The sequence below is a fragment of the Varroa jacobsoni genome, unplaced genomic scaffold (assembly GCF_002532875.2).
Source record: "Varroa jacobsoni isolate VJ856 unplaced genomic scaffold, vjacob_1.0 scaffold_339, whole genome shotgun sequence".
In the NCBI taxonomy this organism is placed as follows: domain Eukaryota; kingdom Metazoa; phylum Arthropoda; class Arachnida; order Mesostigmata; family Varroidae; genus Varroa; species Varroa jacobsoni.
The window spans coordinates 19,653-40,334 of record NW_019213241.1 but is presented as its reverse complement, the minus strand read 5'-3'; the positions used below and the strand labels follow the sequence as shown (position 1 = coordinate 40,334).

At 46.8% G+C, this 20,682-nt stretch overlaps 1 protein-coding gene across 1 annotated transcript; it reads right to left on the bottom strand.

Moving 5' to 3' along the window:
- Positions 1-703: 703 nt before the first annotated feature.
- LOC111259500 (uncharacterized) lies at positions 704-13,569 on the bottom strand. The gene is made up of 7 exons (XM_022831565.2): positions 11,852-13,569; positions 10,709-11,002; positions 10,177-10,378; positions 8,792-8,961; positions 8,158-8,314; positions 4,762-5,185; positions 704-3,313 (listed from the first exon to the last, which is right to left on the bottom strand). Exons 2-7 carry the CDS (start codon positions 10,960-10,962, stop codon positions 2,829-2,831), a joined length of 1,692 nt encoding a protein of 563 aa, XP_022687300.1. The 5' UTR covers positions 10,963-11,002; positions 11,852-13,569; the 3' UTR covers positions 704-2,828.
- Positions 13,570-20,682: the final 7,113 nt, after the last annotated feature.

Here is a 20,682-nt window from a genome sequence, read left to right as displayed (position 1 = left end):
GAGAAGGGACCATGGGTATAGTATCAGGAACTCCACAATGAGGCCGGGAAACGCTAGACCGATTTCTTAGAAAGTCGTTCAACGGACTTAACAGTCACCGCCTGGCTCGATGCCTCGTGCACGGCCTATACGCTTGCTTAAAACCCGGCGCCTTTATGTCGCTTGCAGCGTAGGCTATCTGTATCGTCTAAAACACGATGGTCAAACATGAAGCATATTCCTCTGAAGCCTGAAGTGGTACACATAAACGGTAACAACAATCTGACTTACTTTACACAAGTTCAAAGTATTTTTAAATTTGAAGTACAAAACGCCGTCGTACTGAACGCCTGCTTTAGTCGAAAAAAAACTCCGTGACGTTTTGTAGTATGACAAATGCTACGAGCAGAATCATTTTGCGCCTTTACTAGATCTACCACAAAGATTAGTTTCCAGTCCTCATTAACGGTAACGATTAATTAGAATACGAACATTCATACTTTGATTAAGCGGAATTATTGGTACTGAGAGACTTGATAAGCCGCTCCGCGGAAGGATCTCTATACTAGTGCTGTTTCTAATTGACGTTAAACCCATGCCGTTAAAAATAATGAAAAAGAATTAATGTTTTTAATTTCCCCAATTTACCTGCTGCCATTCCCGAAGGTATTGCCTTTAACTCTACTAGTCGTATGCTCTTCCCAAGAATAAAAAGACCGACACATAATATTTAATACCATATTTACATTTATTATATACAAAAATTATATTGATAACGTCATAGTTTACTTCCGGTATTACCAGTGTTTACTTTTCCTTTTGAATCTCTCATGTTTTGTCGTCATCTGTTACTTTCCACTTGTTTTTTTACCTCTTTCATTTTATTCAGCTTCTCAAAGCGCGAGGAATTAGAAAAAGAACTTTCCCGGCCATCATTTTGAGACAATTCATGGCGTGTGTCTCGTCTCTTATTCTATAGAGGGGAACGAGTTCACGTCGTGCTTTGCTTAGTATCATCATTTAATTATTTTCGATCATTCAGTCACTAGCGAGGCGATCACGTCCGGGAAATGGCGCGACCCCAGTCACTTGTTATTAACCTTCTAGCTTTCTGTGGTTTTTACTTGATTAATGTTTTTTTAAGGGGGAGGAACAAATAGCCATTGAATGAAGGTACTACACGCAGTTTAGTGGCACTACACAATATATGGTTGTTGTTTTTCCTATCGTTTGTGTTGTAGCCGTGTTTGCTGCTACTACCGGTTTGCTTGCAGCAGTTCTGATGCTCTCGCTGTTATATGATGGTATGACGGTAATATTGTCGGCATTTTTCATATTGCTGTTGTTGTCGATGTTGTTGTCGATAAAGTGGCTATTGACACAAACTGTTCTTGCCTTTCTTCTTCTCTAAAGGAGTTTTAACAAAAAAAAAAAAAACAGCCTCGATGGAATGCAACATTCTGCCTTATTTATCCTGCCCATTAGTTATGGTAAGGATGGATAGCTACCGCTCAGATAGCCACAGAACCGAATCTGCGACCGTTCAAACAGCGCTCCATGCGTTGCCATGTAAAACCTGGATGACTCAGACGTCAGGACCGGTGAGTATTTATTTGGGTAGAATCTGTGTCTGTCTGTATATATGTGCGTATGTGCGTGCGTATGTATGTATGTATGTATGTCCGTCTGTCTGTCTGTCTGTCCCTCTGTCCGTCCGTTTGTCTGTCTATCTCTCTCTATCCATTTATCCATCTGTCTGCCCGTCCGTCCGTTTGTTTATTTATCCATCTATCTGTCTGTCCGTCTGTCTGTCTGTCTGCCCGTCCGTCGATCTGTCTGTCTGTTTGTTTGTTTGTTTGTTTCTTTGTTTGTTTTATCCTGGCTGTTTCTCGTTATTTTTGTCATACTGAGAGAATCGGTCCATCCCCATTTCAGTCTTCCCCATTTTTCATTCGTTTAGTTTACGTTCATTTCTATACATCCACCATAACATTTGTGTATGTTAGATATAAGCGACCGGTCAGTTGAAACTTGTTTATGTTTCTTTTTTCACTCGCGTAACTCGTCGGAGATGTCAATACCACATGTGCACTTCCTGCCTTGTTACATTCGGTTAATATTATAGTCCGGATAGCAGACTCATCCGCCAGTGCCTCATCTGACGTAATCGATTGCGTCTCATGCGCATTACCTTCTAGTGCCGCGCTGTTCCGACCAAAAGTACACCATGTGCGACACAAATCGTTCACCAGTCCACACAGGATGTGCTGCACCCAATGTACGAGGGCCAAAGGTTTTTGAGGCACTTGGAACTGCTGCAGACGCCATTTGTCACCGACGGTTCCTATCGTCGGGCCCAGTTACGGCAAACGTATTCCGTGTTGTGGCGCCGTTTTCCCGTCAATAAATGATAAGACACAATTCAGTCATCGTAGGTGGTATATTGCAGCGATTCCATTCATTGGCCACTCATTATCAGCCTTCGACGGTCACTTCTTGTTGTGTCTCTTTTTCTCTATAATATGTCATTACAATCTATTACTGCTGTCCTTTATCCGGTCCTCGGCTTGCCTTTTCCTCTTAGTGAGATCCAGGATCCAAGGCGCACACGCACCAACGTACTCATCCCCCTCACACGTGCACGCAACACATACGTGTGCACAACAGTGTATGCACAGACAGCGTAATGATGAGACAGAAATGGTCTTCATCGGCGTCTTTTCCGTTGTGCCAGAGGTGATCGTCGTTTTGGTAGTCTGTGCGCGAAAAAAGTGGAGTTCTTGAAGAGATCCAATTATGTTTCGATAATAATGTTACTTTATTATTGTTTTTTCCCTATGTACTGTATATTACGAGGTGGATGATGTCGTCGAGGCGGCGGGCGACTGCGCCCTCTGCGCCGCTTGCGCTGCTTGAGCTTGCGCTTGAGCGTGCGCATGGGCCGCGGCGTTCTGCGCCAGCGCGGCGTACCACTGTTTCTGTTGGAGGGCGGCGGCTGCTGCATGTGCCCCGAACAGGCGATCGGCAATAAGGGAGTTGAGGGCGGTGGGCGGCGGTGGCGGTGACGACTGCGGACTGCGGCCAGGCGACTTGTGTTCCGATTTGAACTCCTCGCGCTCTGTCGCTGTATCAACGATACTCCAGATACGTGGTTTATGCCCACCTGGACTACCGGCGCTCGTATGACCGCTGAGTGCCGACCGGTGTTCGGGCGAGCTAGGGGATTTGCAGTCGGGACGCTGCGCGTTTGCGTCATTATCGCTCGCGGATCCTTCGCTCGATCGACGCTCGCGCTTCGGCGATGGTTCAGGACGATCGTCAACGTCAACAAGGTCTGTAACAGATGATAGGGCAGATGTGGTAAGTCAAAAATCTACTAGTCGGAACTCGACCTGTGACTCGTTACGCCTACGAGTCTATGTGCGTGTGTACGTTATACTCTGTTTTTACTGCTCGCTAGTATAAAAATAACCCAGTATATGTAGTCTATCCAAAGTGCAAGTAGACTTAGGTCCATTCTCTGTTGTGAGCTTGCATTGTGTGGCATGCGCAACGCTCCCAAAACAGAAGCTTTGCTTCCTTACTGTTTCTTCGCTTGTCTGGTTACTTGGCGGCCTTCCTTTTGCCGCATGCTTTCGCTCAGACATTTCGAGACTACGTCATCTCCCCACCCTTCTTCTCGCTCGTTTCTCTCCCTCTCTTCCGCTCCTTTCTACGGAGCCCTTTACTTCAACGCCCTTTCGGCGAGCTCCCTTCGTAGCGGCCTCAGCGGACTCGAGCGGAATTGGCCGGAATGCGACGCAATAGGGCACGGGGCAAATCGGAGCGACTTTAGGCTCTCCTGCCGCTGCTGCTGCTGAAGGGGGCCATTATGACTCCCCGTACACTTGCCGCTCGGTCGCTTGCTAACGGTCCATTCTGGCCATACTCTACAACTCCGGTCAGTCGCTCCGTCTCCGGTCGGTCGGGCAGTTAGTTGGGTCCAAGCAAGAGTTTGGCTGGCTTGGCCAAACCAGGCCACACGGTGAAAGCAAAGCAGGCTGGTCCAAGGCGGATCATACAGTCAAGAGGCTGCAGAAGAAACCGACGACCAGTTTGCGGGAAGGAGAGGGCTTGAGGACGGACAATTCGGGAGACAGCCAGAGGAATGGAAGAGTAAGTGGCTCAATAAATAACAGAGATCCTCGAGAGAAAAAAGGAGAAGGAAGAAAAGCGACCGAAGTAGTGGAAGAATGAAGAAGACGGAGAGGAACAAAGAAGAACCTCCTTAACCCTTGGTCTATTGCCTACTGACACCCGCCCCCTGCTTCCGTCCTGCTTGGGTTGCGGGTCAACTCCCATTTGGTTTTCTCGTCTTCCCACTTCCCCCTGCTCACTATTTCGCGTCCTTTAGCTAAGCTGACCACGGCGCTCACTTATAGCAACCAACCGATAGCAGGCGACGGGCAACCGTGGCTAAAACTATGCAGCACCATCCCATCAGTTTCTCTTTAGAGGGCAACCCATCACACAACAGCAGCAGCAGCAGCGAAAGAAAAAGAAGAACAGGGAAAGACAACCAACCAGATACTGCCTTTCTGCCATCCCTGTATTCTGCTTTATTGCGGCCACTGTAGCAGCTAGCGACAAACTCGAACTATTACGTCTACTATTGGTTCTTCTATCTATTGTTGCTTTTCAAGAGTAAACACTTGAATATGGTTATCGGTAGTTCTAGTTGCAGTCATGTGAGTATGCTAAATGTTTGTGCTAGTTTCGTTATTTTGGCTCTTTAATGCTTACCGTTTTCGTCGTCGTGTGAGGCCGGCGGCGCTGATCGTTTGAGCTGCAGCAGGCCATGCAGCTGCGCCAGATGGGGGTGCGGATGGCCGAGGAGGGCAGGATGAAGGCCACCGGGACCGAGCAGGCCGCCGGCAACTCCTAACGCACCAGGCGGACACTCGGGCCCGCCTCGCATCAATTCCGCGAGCTGCTTGTTGCGCTGCGCCAATTCCTCAGCGGCCATTAGTGCCGCCCGCTGTTGATCGGCCGAAGGCGGCTGCGAACGCGTTTGCTCGTCACGGGGCGCTGATGAAGTGTTGTTATTAGTCGGCGTTGCCTCATCCAGGTCATCGTCATCGTCTTCGTCGCAGCGATTCCGCGGCGACCAGGTCATTTTATTCTCTTTTTTGAGTCTCCGACGTGCGTTCGCGAACCAGGTCGATACCTTTAGGTTTTATGTTGACGAAGTACCAACGAAACGGAAAGGAAGAAACCACATGAGGTTAACCACACCGTACGCCATGAGCATGATGGCGTAGCCTCAATCATTGGCGAGCCATCATCGTTTGAAGACTATCATCACTACCAGTTGTTTCATTGCAAAGCTGTTTTGTCAGAGCTAATCAAGCCTCAACACAGCCGCATTTCCTGTACCAAAGGTTACCCTGCTACCGCTAGACGCTTACGACCGCGGTTGTTGTTGAGCGGTTCTGATGACAGCGCTCTCAACCCACGGTTTGTCGAGAACCACCTGACGACAAGGCGCTGCCATCAAACACGGATGGCACGCAACTCACTCGATTTCGACTGCAGGCCTGGCAACACAGCCGTAACTGTGCAACTGCCGCACCGCGATACCCCTTATACGCGACAAAATGCTATATTATTTTACCTGTCGAATGAATTGCAATTAGAGGTAACAATTTTTCCTGCTAAAGACGTGCGTCGTCCGAGTCGCATCCATCATCGCATGTCGCTCACGGTCACTTTTACGCGCGTACATATTAACAAGGCGACGGTGGCAGCATCCGCAAATGTGGCGGTGATAATGGCGAGATCAACGAGTGCTACGCCGCGGCACTGCGGCCGTAAGAAACGATCAAACTACCTCGGTTTCTAGCTGTTCGTTGGTGATCGAGTGCCATTACTTGTCAAACGCGCAATGGCTCACAGATAGTAGCAGTACTGGTAAATAGTGCACACAGGCAGTATGGGGTCGCTGTGCCGAAAGACGCGGGATAGGTCGCCGCCGTCGCCTGTCCTCTCGCTGCTTACCTGTCTAGCTATGTTTCTAACAGCGCGTGACCGTTGTGTATATCCCAGGAGAGCAAGAGACCTAGCTGGCTAGATAGATGGCGACCAAACGAAACAACGAAAGATGATCACAATAATCACCTCGTTGGCACTCGAGAACAAGCGTACCGACGCTCTCGAGCGTTGTTTAAGAGTGGACCGCTGCCGAACTGACACCACTGAGCGGCAACCAGCCGAAAAGAAAGCAAAGCTAATTGTAGAAACTCGATCCCTAGAACGATTCGCCTTACTGATGCCGCTACATTGGCGGGCGACAACGGTGGTAACAACAACCATGTCATTAACTACTCATCGCGGCACATCCTATCACCACGATGCACAATTTCATGAATCTAGTGCTCTCGTGGGGAGACGCAGTGGCGGAGGATGCCTGTCAAGAGACATGATGTATCGGACTGGTGTCCTGCAAGCTACACACTTCGATGCTGCCATCCCACAGCTGGACAACATCACCGCGATCGCCATTGGAATCAGCAGCAGCGGCGGCGGCAACCGCGACAAGGGAATAATGTCAACGGCAACATCAACAAGTATGCTTGAGAGCGCTATCCAGTGCATCCTTCGTCAGCAACATATTTAGAAATATAGATATAATCTTGTAAGATAGATGACTAGATGAGAAAACAGGCATCTAGTACTTGCTTATTTTGCTAATCGCGATAGACAAGGCTGATACAGAAATTAGTTTTGAGCTAAACGATTTGCGTCTGCTCCAGAGTCGAGCGCCTTTTGCACCTTACTTTAGATGACGTATCATCATATTTTCAGTCGCCTGTAGCCAGTGGTGTTGATATCGCCCGTTACGCGGAGATCGCCTATGTCTTTGGCTGTGGAGTGCGTGCGTATGTGTCTGGTGCACGGAGTACGAAATGACCGCAACGACGAGCAGTGTTCAACGAGCGTCCAGCCTCGATGACAGGCGGAGGTGAAGATCCAACTAGCTGATACTTCTCTCCCTTGGTCACACTCTATATGCCTCTGTTTCGGCAATCTATCGATATATTTTGGATTTTCATTCACCGCATCAGGCTCTATCCTTCTCCCTTCTCCGAGGATATTCCCAATGGGCAAAATACACAGACACATTCGCACAGGTACACTGAGACTCGGATATCTTGCACGGACATAGAGGTTCACAGTCGGTCACGGTGATGCGTCTCGAGACCAAAGTTGCGTCGTCCTGAGGCTGCAGCGTCACGCTCGGACGAGTCAAGCAAGCGTAGCTTAGGTAGGCCAGCGCCGTACTAAGACGCGTCTTTTGGGGCACCAATAGGCTTCGACCAACGGCAAACGCTCGTTTCACTGAGCAAGCGAGGTCTAGAAAGGAGAGATACGATTGAACTAAACACTATTTATACTCTACATAGCGACACTTACGACTAGTCTTTGCAAAAGTAACGATGCTGTTCGAATTCCTGTTGTTGATGCTGCCGTTGTATTCTTGAGATTGGCGTATCGAGCAAATATGTTTCTGATAGTACGAGTCGTGCTATTAGGTGTGGTCTCCGGTCTCGATCAGAAGGTGCCATCAGCTTTAACTGTGGGGCCATAACTCTCAATTTGAGCTTCGGCATAAGAGCACCGCAGGCCAGGGGTATGTATACACTTCAAACAAAGTCAGTGTATATATATATGGCGGGGTGACACCGAGACTATAATACACCGCACTAAAAATATATCTATCTTTATATCGAGACACAAACACCTAACGCACCACATAACACACCAGTACATCGATAAAATGTACAATACAGAGCTGAGGCACTTGCCGATACCGCAGTCCAGTTACGACCAGCAGCTGACGAGGGCACCGCCGTTGTTCGATGTTCGACATTACATATTAAGGTTCTCATTTGCGTACAACTTATTGCTAAAACGGCCCATGTATTTGACTTAATCACGAATTGGCTCCAGTCTAAAGATTGGGATGTAGCGGGCAAACAACACCGAGCGATGAGCAACAACTTCAGTTGGAGGAGATTGGAAACTTTCTATATAAGGCTGTATTCAGACTTTCAACGGAACGTAACAAGAGTTACAGCAAAACAAAATATACGTAAGCAGATCACTTATAGGTGTAATAGGTAATCTGCCTTATCATACCTGAGTGAGAGTCATCCTGGTGATAATAGCAAGCATGATCTTTTCTCCTTTAGTGGGGTACGGGTTCTTGCGGTGCTCGTTCAGCCACGCTTTCAGCGTACTCGTCGTCTCCCGGGTGGCGTTCTTGCGCCGGGCGCCATTCAGGTCCATGCCGTAACTGCAGTCATAAGGCAAAACGAAAAAAGAAAGACATATTATAGCGTCAGGCTGAATGAGGTCCAAAATGTTTTTCATTGTGTAGTGCGATAGCTCTATGCCAGGTAAATCCCTGTGCGCCTGTATTAAGAGAGGCAGCTCAAGAGCATAGAAACTGATAAGGCTCTCTCAACGGGATTAGCTTAATAACCACTATAAGCTGATATTTCGTGTACTACGAACCCGGCAAGTTATTGCTGGTGCAGCACCAAAAACGATGATCAGTATAGAAAGCTAGATGAGAAATAGGATGGATGTGCTATTCGTATTGTAGAAACGGCGATGACAAACGCCGGCACTTACTATAAAGGTAACACATCGAGATCCAAACACAGCTCAATACCAAAAAAATGTCCGTTCTTGAATTCTCGTTAGAGATAAAGAGCCTCCATGCAGATTAGCGCTGCCTTAGCGGAAAGTTCAGCTAATATGTACTTACCCGGCAAATGGATAGCCAGCCAATGGGGCGGCAGCAGGATCGTAAGGATAGCCGGCAGAATACATTTGGGCGTATGCGGCCGCCGCAGGAGATAGATTTCGCCAGGCTTCGAGGTTCTCCTTGAGCTCGAGTCCACCTGCACCGGGTGTGGGGACTCCGCCGGGATTGGCCTAGACGAACAAACAGGCCCGCATTAATTGAATGAACTTTACTTACGAAGAGACTTTGATTAGATTTATTTGTTATTATTGCTAGACGGCCATTCACCAAGCTAAAACGTTATTTATAGTCGACCGCGCGTTGAAACAGAACGGTCACTCAGCGCCTCCTTGTTTTTCATTTTCACGAGATTTCTATAGGACGATTAGCTATGAGATGAGGAAACATGATTTCGCTGTTCTGATTCCCTTGGGCGTTTAGTTAGCACAGCTTGCACCTATTGCAGGGAAAGTTCTACTGAGCAAATGAGCCCATATCCACTGCCCATATTCGGCCCCCCAACAGCTTTTGACTGAAAGCTGGTCTGAGCCTTGACAAGCGCGTGAGACCAAGCTGTGTCAAGTCGAGCTGTGAGGAAGGGCTTTCTAGCGTGGGTCGCTGTGACCCAAAGCAACTATGAAGAAAGGACCAAGGCAAAGAAGGGCATCATCTGGAGACATGCGATATGGCCTCGTTTCGTACGTTGGTCGGATCAAGCAGAGTTGGGACAAAGAAGCAGAACGACCGCGGGTGGTTAGTAGAGACTAGCGCAAAGCGACACCGCGTTCCCTCGATGAATCAACAGTTCGTCAGTCCCATTGAGTTGACGGTGGGGCCATTGTTAATTAGTTCTTGTTGTCAAATAAGCAGGCAATAGGGCATAACGGCTGTCAACGCACACTTACAATGTCACATAGCTGCGCACCACGGCGCCGTCCCTAATAATACATTGGCCCGAAACGCGCACACACACATATATAGGAACACGCGCAAACAGATGCCCTCGATTTCCACATCCTGTATCAACTTCCCGTCGCCACTGTGTCGCTTTCTATGTAAGTTTAATATCTTCACGAGTGTCAAGCAAGGGAGCACACCCCCCCCCCCCTGGTCATGCTGATGCCATCACGGCCCAATGATGCGAGACCGTACTATAAACGAAAATGAAAAGCAGCGGTATCTCGCTTGCACTTTTACCATAAGGAATCATCACACAGCATCGTGATTTCAAGCGATTATTTAGCGGGTGTAAGTTCAACTTTCTGGCACAGAGATCAACTACCCGTCGAGGATGTTATTGCCTACATCTGACAAAAATTACGCTAGAATATAGAAATACTAAACGAATAAGGCAAAAATAACAAAGTTAAGGAAAGGGATATAGGCGAAAGTCCGAGACAACTTACGCCAGGCGGGTAGAAGGCAGACGGAACTCCTTCAGCTCCGCCGAGGGGCAGAAATCCGGCGGCAGCGGCAGCTTGCAAAGCTGCTGCGGTCGCTACCTGAGGGTCGGGGTTCGCCTTGGGCGCAGAAGCCGCTGAGGGCCGCGGCACCCCGATCGGGGGACTCAGTGCCGGAGGGCCGTACATCGCACCGCTAGCAGCTAGTCTGAAATCAAAATTGCGGGTTATACAATGTGATTTATTATGATAAACAAAATCTCTCCTAAAAATCTCTCAAGTTGGCCCTTCGAAGAAAACCCGATGCTAAAGAACCGATCTCATAAAAAAAGCTTTACGACTCCAAATGTTAGTATTAGTTCGAGTTACTGCTGGAGAGCTGAACGATAACGACAGCAATAGCGTCTCTAGGGTTGACTTCAATGCCATAATCAACACGAAGACAAATAAGTACCAACTGGGCACGTCTATTGAACGCTGGCAAATTTCTCCGCTTCCTCTTCCTCTCTAAATACTTCCAAGTACCATAAAGTCTCACCTTTGATACTGCGCGACGCACGAGCAGATCTGACGTTGGGTGACTGGATCAGCAGCAAGCGGTGTGCAGCTTGGAAGATGCTGCAAATGTGCAGGCAATCCGGGGGGAGGCCGGTCCACTGGCGAGCCGAGTTGGTTCGGTCCGAGGGGGGAGCCGGGGGCCGTGAGGGTCGCGGGGGCCGGTGCGCTGAGAGCGGGGGCTGACGAGACTTCGCAGAGGGGCTCGCTCTTCACCGCGGGGCTCGAACCCGGCATCACAACGAGCGTGGCCGGGACCTAAGCTGCAGCGGGAAGTCTGCAGGAATAAGCCGGCCAGCACGAATCGACCAAAGCACAACTCTCTAGATTAGTCGAAAGTCGACCAACGAGCTACTACACTATCGATTATTGGTACGCTAACAATGAATAAGCTAAACATTCGAGAGTTACAATGCATCCTAGTGCGGGATGAGGGCACACTACATAAGCAGCTAGCTTTAGACACGTACTAGTCACGACTGAATTCTGATAGGAGTGGATAATTTTGCTTGCAACCTCGAATATATATATATATAAGAACAAGTATAAAGAAATCATTGCGGAGAGGACTACTCCAACGAAAAAAAACAACGTATGCTTCTCTCGTTGTGTAGTTAAACGTTTCAATGAATAAAGCTACCTTTCTCTTCACGGATACCGTCGGGTCTAGAAGAATAGACGGTTGTCAATAGTCAACTGACAAAATAGCTGTGGTGTCATATCTTCTCATAGGCGACACGAACCGGCAAGTATTAAATTCTGGGAATATTACAGTCGAGCTACGCGTTCAATCAAAACTACCAGACAGTTATAAGGAAGTATAGTGCTGAAAGTGATGTAGCACTATATAATTTCCTTTTTTTTTTTTTTAGAGTACCTTTGGATTTCGAAAAGTGCCTTTCCTACTAGATAATGCTTTGGCTAAGGGAGTACTCCGCATGGACTAGACAAAGAATAAGTTTATTCCCATAAAGCGAGATCAGCATTCATCATTTATCCTAATTTACAGACATTTTATTTATGCTTATGAAGCGTCAAAATCCGTCCGAAAAAACCGAAAAAAGCGTCCGAAATCAACTATGCGAAATACTTTGAACTTGTGTTGGAGTGAATAGTTGCTACTTACCGTTAAGGTGATAAGTTAGATTCCTTGCAAGTGATTTTCATCCGTGGGTACACGTCTCATACTGTACTTTTGCAAATTGTTCAACACATCACAAAAACAGCATAAGCAAAAGTTGTGGTACGATGAACGTCGAAGTGAACTTCTTTTTAACGGTAGAAAAAATATGGTCCAAGTATTAATGGGGTCCAACACAATTAGCAATAAAGAAGCAGCAACAGCACAATCCAAAGTTCAGTTCATGTACAACAATTGACACACAGAGACATCGAAGACAATATGCACACAACGGTATAGCAGTTCGAAAATGATCGATTCTGTTCTAGTCTCGCTGTTTGCTTGTGTCTGACAATCTATGTTTGTTGCAAACCGAGGAAGACGAATGACAAAAGTGCCCGTCGTCTAGCAGCATGTACATACGCACACACACACACACATATATATTTGGCTCTAGGCTGGTTAATTGGCTCGATGACAGCCTACCGCTGAAGTAGGGATAGTGGATTTCGTGCGTGCCTTTGTTCTACCGTTACTGTAGTACGCGCAGATACTTGTATAGCAAATACACGAACAACATATGGGCAAAAATTGCCTATTCACACACAACAGGAATAAGATGACTTATAATAATATTATAATTAGTAGCTTAGCTTTTGATCTTACGTTGTGCAGGACCCAAGTACGCAAGCCCACTGTACCACGGGTCACGTGTGGTGGGCAGGCAGTTCGCTTCTGCAGAGGACAAACGCACTCTGTGTGGACACTTAGCACCAGTGGCAAACCTCGAAGTAGCAATTATAGTAGAGCACGACTAGAAATCACTGCTTTTTTTCACCCTAAACACACTTCTTGTTGATATCACTGCGGCTGTTGGTGTTGTTGTTGTTGTTGCTGCTATCGGTGTTGTTGTCGTCGTCGTCGTACTAGCGCGCACACGTACACATATATACACAGAGAGTTGGTCGAAGTAGTAGTATACGTACTCTAACGGGTGGTATCACAATGGGTAATTTGTACCACTAGCTTTATAGTTATGGCAATAATAATAATAGTTATTATTATTGTTATAACACTATTGCAATGGTACTAGTGTACTAGTGGTTTTTTCGCCTGTACCTTTATAAAGAAATACGCCAGCAGCACAGCACACCACAAAAACACAGCACAAATCGTAGCAGTAACGTGATGGACTCGTTGTTGTTGTTGTCGCTGCTGCTGCTGCTGCAGTGTGGTACCGTAGCACTGATGGGGGTAGTAAGTAGTCGTCGCCGCAGCCGTTGTAGCATAGGTTACAACAGTAGGAGCAGAAGCGATGCTGTCTTCCTTCAGTAACAGTGCCGGTAGCACTTGGGGTGCTGATAGTCTTGGCGTCGTCGTTGTTGCTACAGCAACAGCAGCGGTAGTAATAATACGTGTTGTGTGCCAGGGCAGGAGCAGCGACAGCGGCAGCAGCAGTAGCAGCACGTCGCCGCAAGCCGCGGGGAGGACCGGAGCGGACAACGGTCGAGAGCCTACTGAGGAGAGGGACTAGTTACTCGTCGTCGTCGTCGTTGTCGTCAAGGCGCGAGTAAGCGAATGACCGAACGGCGAAGAGCGGACGATGCCGACTGAATGGCCCGTCGATGTGTGCTGTTCGCTTGCTAGCTACCGCCGTACCGTCGGGCCAGCCACCGTCCACCGTCAGAACACGAATAACTCTAATCTAACAAGAATGAGTACAAAAATTTTGCTGTTCTAACACATGTACCCGTGTTTCTTTGGTGGATAGTGGCGCCTGACTCCGCCCTAGGCTCCGCCTTGATCCTCCCCGAAAGAGGCGGCCGCTGGGAGAGGGCTGATGAGCGGTTAGGGCTGGCGGCTGGACAAATTGGAAATGGGCGAGGGTGGAAATGGGCCACAAGCAAGCGTCGACCGACGAGCCACCGCGCGGGTGAGCAAGCAACGATCGCTCGACCCGGTGGTGGTGGCGGTACTGCTGCTGCTGCTGCTGCTGCCGCCGCCGCCGCCGCCGCCGCCGCCGTCGCCGCCGCGGCTGTGCGTTACGGCTCGGTCCGGTCCGACCCGGCACCGCTGTGGGAGCGAACAGCGGCGGCGGCCTCGGCAGGAGTAGCCTGAGACCGGGGAGAGCGGTGGGGGCGTAGGGAGTGGGGATGGTAGCTAGTGATGGCGACAGCAGCAGCAGCACCAGCGCTCGTGGTCGTAGGGGCAGCGAAAGGGAACTATGGAATAGTGGGGGAAGTCAGGGAAACTGAGAACGGGGAAGGGGAACGAAACGGGAATGAGTAGCAGCGGTCTGCAGAAACAGCACTCCACGACATGCAGACACCGACAATAGCGACGCAGGCAATAAGAACAGCAAGAGCAGCAGAAGTCAGTTAGTAGATGCTGTTGGTTGCTGCCTGTCGTCCTGCCGACTCCTGGACGCTACTAGAAGCTGGAGAACGAACGAACGGATACACGAGGCAACATCAAGTGAGCCAGCGAGCAAGCAAACGATTGCTGGTAAGACGAACGGCGGCGAATAACAACAACAACGACGACGACGACGATGATGATGCCGACGACGACGGCGGTGCTGCAGTCTACGTTGACGAGAAACGCCAAGACGACAGAAGTTAAGCGAGAAGGACAACTAGTGACGGCGACAGAAAAAAAGTGCTGCTGCTACTGTTGGAACCGGAAAGATAAAAACCATCCTCTAGTCGACGGGCAACGACGACAGCAATAGCAACAAATGTAACAAATGCTGAATCCGCCAGATAACGGTTACCGTCATCACGATGTAGGTGTTATGCCTTTTTAACGTCATTGTTTGACATTGTTGTTGGTGTTAATATTGCTTAATACCGTCGCTGTTACGGCTGTTATTGGTAACGTTCTTGGTGAAGGTTTCCCTTCATCAGCTATCGAAAACGACGCTGAATCTGTGCTACGGAGCTTATACTATTGTTATGTAGACAGAACAAAATCCTACGGCGTATGGTGACGATAGTAGCGCACTAAGCCGTAACCTCGTCCACAGCGTCAACAGAAAGATGAATTAAAAAATTTCAGACAAATCGAATTCTGTGAAGAGCGAAGTTCTCATGTAACAGCGACAACGGCAACCAACTCAAAGTAGAACAAAAACAAGGACATACATATAGAACCGCAAAAGGACAATTTGTTTCAGCTTTGAATTTCAGGAGAATAACAACAACAACAACGGATACTAACGAAGCACCGTTCGTTGTCAAGCTGAGGGCCAAATGCCCCCGATGCCCGACGATATAAAATCACAAACGCTGTTAAGCAGCGGAGCAAGCTCATGATACCAGTTTTTAGTTATCTGTTCTATTGCAAATACTACTAACGTGGTCAAAAGCGATGGTATCTTCGATGCGATACCAGGCTACGTTGTAGACTACCTTCAAGGAAACATACGAGTCTGCCGCCATATATTCCTAAGACTAAACATATTGGAAAAGGAAAGCCCTTTAAGGAAGCTTTTGAGGAAAAATAAAATAGGTGCAAAAAATAGAATAGTATCCTCCTGAATACAACCATTAGAAGTGAACCTTAAAAATTATATGAACATATTTACTTAGATGATTGCAAAACTGAAAATCTATAACGCACAAAATAGACTGGCTTCACGCTGTGATCGAGGTCTGCAAAAAATCCTGCAAGTTAGGATCATACATGTAAATTTAATAAGCAGGGTTTAGAATTAACATGTATAATATACGTAAGTTACTCCTTATGCAGGTTTAAAATTTTCTGTGGCACCTCGAACATGCCGCGAACTAGTCCGTGTGTATGGAGACACAAGCACACAATGGTGCACACATTCAAACGCTTAGACACACACACACACACACACGCACATGGACACACAAACACACACAGACACACACACACACACACACACACACACACACACCCGCAGAGACACACGCGAAAACGCACAGACACAAACACTCTGTGGCACACCCATGCATATATACACAGGCAACAGGGTTACAAGTGCGAGCAAGGTTACACTTGCGAAAGCAAGCAGCAGTCGACCTGGCGAATCTGCAATCAAGCGACCTCTTTTATCGGAGAGAAGGAGAGTTGTCCTAACAACCTTAGCTTTGCTCACGCCCTCAAACGCTTGCTTGTGGCTGATGCTGGCATCGCATAAGCAACACAGAGGATGGCTATATTCGCGCCTTTCTGCATACAGAAAGCGGAATTGGGAGTCAACGGTCTCAGAGGCGCTACGATTATATTGCTACTACGTTTGTGACGATAGTAATATCTACAGTAATGACGGCACTGCCAGCCCTATCCGTCTGTAGGCATAACGACGCTGGGGTCGATAAAGGAAATGGTCGACGTGATATGCGCTCGTTGCCAGATCTTTCTTTTTAAAGCTCGCTTCGACCTTCCCACAAATTTTTAAGGCTGTTGTCAGCTGTTGTAAGCTACCGGTACCCTTACACACACTCCATGCGTATACACACATGCATACATATAGCAAGCGAACGAAGAGGAACAGCCACGAAATCATGTCGTTATATGTTACTTTTGCACGATCAGGACCTCGTATCCTGTCGTGCTAGTGTCGTCAATGTGTGCTTTGCTGAAAGGATGCGACGTGCCTAACCTGAACTGTGGCTGTGTATATAACATTGCTCGATATACACATACTGCGCATGTACATACGTGGATACATACATACTCACGCAGAATAATAGAAACAAGAGAGGACAAGAACTAGAAGCAGCTTTTCCTCAACCGCTTACTTCGCAGTGGCCATCATCTTTGTTGTCCAATCCGTTCGAAGTGTCGAAGGAAGTGGAGAAGTTATAACATATATACACATTCGAGAGAGAGAAAGAGAGAAAGGGGGTGAGGAAGCCAGTGAGTTGCTGCAGCAAATATCGCAAAACTGCCCGGCTCTTAGCCGCCCATGCGGTGTGTCGTACACCATCGTACCCATTATCAGTAAGTAACAACATATGGCGGAGATTTAGCTGTATGTGCACATACAAGCATGCACACTTACACAACACTGGCTCATATGCTACTGCTAATGCGAGGCAGCGGCTGCGAAAGCGAAGTCATAGATTGACTGTTCTCATAAGCCGCTAGCTACGACAGTATCATGAGCAGGGAGACGAGATATGTGTCTATCTGTTTGCCTGCGTACCTCTCGGTATGTTTGGCGCCCTGCAGCTCAGGTGTCCCGCCGTCTGAACCAGGCCTGCCTGACATGACTGGGTTTAGTGCCGCTGCGCGCTCTCTCGTTCGTTTATTCGCTGGTTTCATTCGTTGATTGGCTGGTTGGCTGTACGGTGATCAGGAGCGACAATCATCCCAACTCATCGGCCGCCGCGTCACATTTTCTTTTCGACGAGTAGGAACGACCATCAAATTCTACATATACTTCTATGGCGACTACTACCATGTGCCTATAATAATACATGATTCTTATTCTAGCTATCAGTGCCGCTAGTGCTATCGAGAGCAGAGGTGACGACAGCGATGGCAGTAGCTGCAGCATCAGGGGTGGCGTGGTAGAAGTAGTAGCCCAGCAGACTCGTGCGACATCTGCTACGACTCAGCTTCAGCTTCTTCATCGTCATTGCCTACTTCGCACATTTATACGATATGTGATGAATACGCCTGTAGTCGTCCTAGAAACCAATGGCTGTTTTATACCATTAGGTTATGAGCATACGGTACGCTCAAAATTATTCCTGGTTGGTGTTTCCGACTGGCTCAACATGACTAGTTACATCGGCTGTTGCTTCGTTCTTGCACACAGCTTGATAGGGGGTATCTAGTCGAGTCAAAAGGAAGCAAGCTACGCGTTTCTGTCGAAGGTCTAAATCGGTCAGAGCACTATGGGTTCATCGGTGGAGGGTCTCTGTCCCCGCAGGGCCTTGTTGCTCCGGTTGCGAATAGGACAGCATAGACTGGTGTGTAGGACACGCAGGGCTGTCATTGGATGCGACCAGTAGCTCGATAGTCGCATGTGAATGAACCGCATTGTACGGCTCTATTCTGCGGGCTTCTATTGTAACAGAAAGAGAAGCATGCTACAAAAGTCTCAGGACTTTCTTCCCTACCCTAGGAGTGGTTTTGATATCTGCGTCACTTTTGCCGCTGCCGCCACTGCTGCATAAACTGCTCGTTAACATCTCACCAGAGGCGAGCAGTGTACATCAGTAAACATATGTGGATCTATGTGTGCATGCTGGTTGTGTGTTTTATATAGGTGTCAGTGTGCGGCGCATCTTGCACACACACACCCAAATCATGTTGAAGGGAAAGCTGAATACATACAAAGCTAATACGTCCATATCTTTCTCATGTCGTTTATTTGCACAGGAAGAGGATATTGTTGACGCCTCAGCGACAAAAATGTATTCTAACGAAGACAACAACACCCATCCTGCGGGTTGCAATTCCTCTTCATCTATAATTATTGTAATTAAATCTAAATGCTACGACTCGTAGCAGCAAATGTTTCGTCGGCCACCTAGCTTGATATCGTTCTAGGTAGGACATGGACGCTTGTGTACGAGAGCGTTCACAGTGGTCCAATTTTCAAAAGCTTTGCCATTAGTCATTGTCACCACCTTGATGCCTGAGAGGCAGTTCACCAATATGAATGCCGTCTTGTTTTTACGTAACGCAGGGAACAATCTCGTTACGTCTTTGCTGCCGCCATCAATTTCTGACTTAAGTACAAATATAAGCGAAGCTCTTTAAGAAACCACATATATCCTGAAGCAAGCATGCACTTCTACTTTTTAAGTGACAGAAATCAGCTCTGAGACAGGAAATGATACCAAAATGTTTTACAGTTAGGAACTTACCTCTTTTCGTCGGTATTAAGTTGCCTCATCTCAAGCTTCATACTAATATTCACTTGAAATACAATATACATATACACGTTGTTTGTTGCTTGCCGTTTGCCGTTGTAGTTGCGGAGCTTAGACTAGCCACTCCTGGCTTCTTTCAGCCACAGGTCTAGCATCCAAGGCATATCTTTAAAAGGTGGTTGATATATATATATGTTAAGTGTTTATTTATTGATTGAACCTTAAATTGTATAGTATGTTATTGGCGGATACAAATTTTAGTCTTATCGGCTGACCTAGCAATTTTAAGTGTCATTATAATTTCAACGATATAACTTGTTTACTTAAAAAGGAATTGTGATATATTCAATTATGGATAGCGATTGAGGGATCGCGAGCTTGAATACCCCATATTAAAATGACACTCGAGTGCTTTCGATCCGCAAGGACCTAAGATAAAGTTAAATACACACATAGAAAAGGAAACATGTGCCGCGCTCCTATAATCCAGCAGCGAACGCAAAATCTATAAAAACAAGACTAATATTTTTACTTATCAAGAATATTTATGTATCGTAGCTAAGATCAAACATAGTTTGTGAAGTAAGGAGAAACTTCAAAAAACAACTGAACGTGTATATACATTAAAATCAATCCTATATGAGCAATAGGTGATCCATTGACCATAATGTTTGTAATCATCGTAACCCTGGTTCAATGCTCCAACAGTAAAGTTTGGTTACTTTAAAGATATTCCTGCGAGCTGAGTCTTTTTTATCATAAACAATGGCTGGATGGGACGCATACGCAGGCGAATAAAAAAAAACTAATGAATTTACACACAAACCATCTATCAATGGATTGCTCATTACGCTAATATAACGAGACAGCAACGACTTGAGACGACCAGCATATAACATACGAATGTCTTTAGCTTAAGACTAAAGAGCGAAATCTTAGTCGTCGAATTTTTCAAGTGGTTTTTTCAAGTGGTCGGAAAAATAGCATCAAAAAAGATGAAACATGCAACCGTCGTTAATTAACGCAAATTATACGATGCTTTGCGTTTCCTACACAAATGTACTTTGTGCAATTCGGTCAAGAAGTGCGCTGGTACCATAGTCACGCTATCGCTGCCATTACCAAAAATCTAGCGCGCCAACGTAACGTTGCCGCATCAAGCATTGCATAGAAAGCAAAGACTCATGCTTCCCTTCAGAAGTGCTTTACACACGCACATATATATATATATATATATATTTTTAATTCAGGAGTGCCTTTCCAGTTAGAGTGTGACGTCTACGTCGTAGACGACCTACTTAATCTAGTTGCAGTCAATGTGGTTCTTCCCTTACATATTCCAAGTTCAACATTTAAAACGGTTGTGATATTCGTCACTTTATTCGTCAGAGGTCGATAGAACTAATGAGACGCACATGCTCCTATAACAAACAGGTTGTAAAGTCACCTATTTCTATGCGAGTTTATAGTCAAAAACTTCTGTGTGGCACTGTCGAATTTCCTAGTGACAAACACACAAGACTGTGGCTTTACTTTGGTCGTTGCGCAAAAACATGGCCGAGACTCAAGTTCGCAGACAACAATTACATTATACACAGAGCAAGAAGTAATAAAGAATAATCTTGAACTCAGTTTATAAAAAGAGCACAATGGCCTAATTCTATAGGGGCATAACAAGTGGAATCCCTCTCGACATCGCGCACACCCCTTGTGAGTACAGCAACTACAATGGAGACGGTGGTGCCATCTAGCTATCTTTTAAAGAAACATCGCTCTGGCTCCACTGATTGTAGCTGCTGGCGCCCTCTACATCGAATAATATATAACGCGAATTTGGCGCCAGTTTGTGTTTAATACACGACATTGTTCCAGTATTAGTGGCAGTTTAACGTAGCAAACAGGGTAAAACTACACACACATTTAAAACTATGCTATGAAAGGAGTTTAGCAGATTTAAGATATTTATATATGAATCCA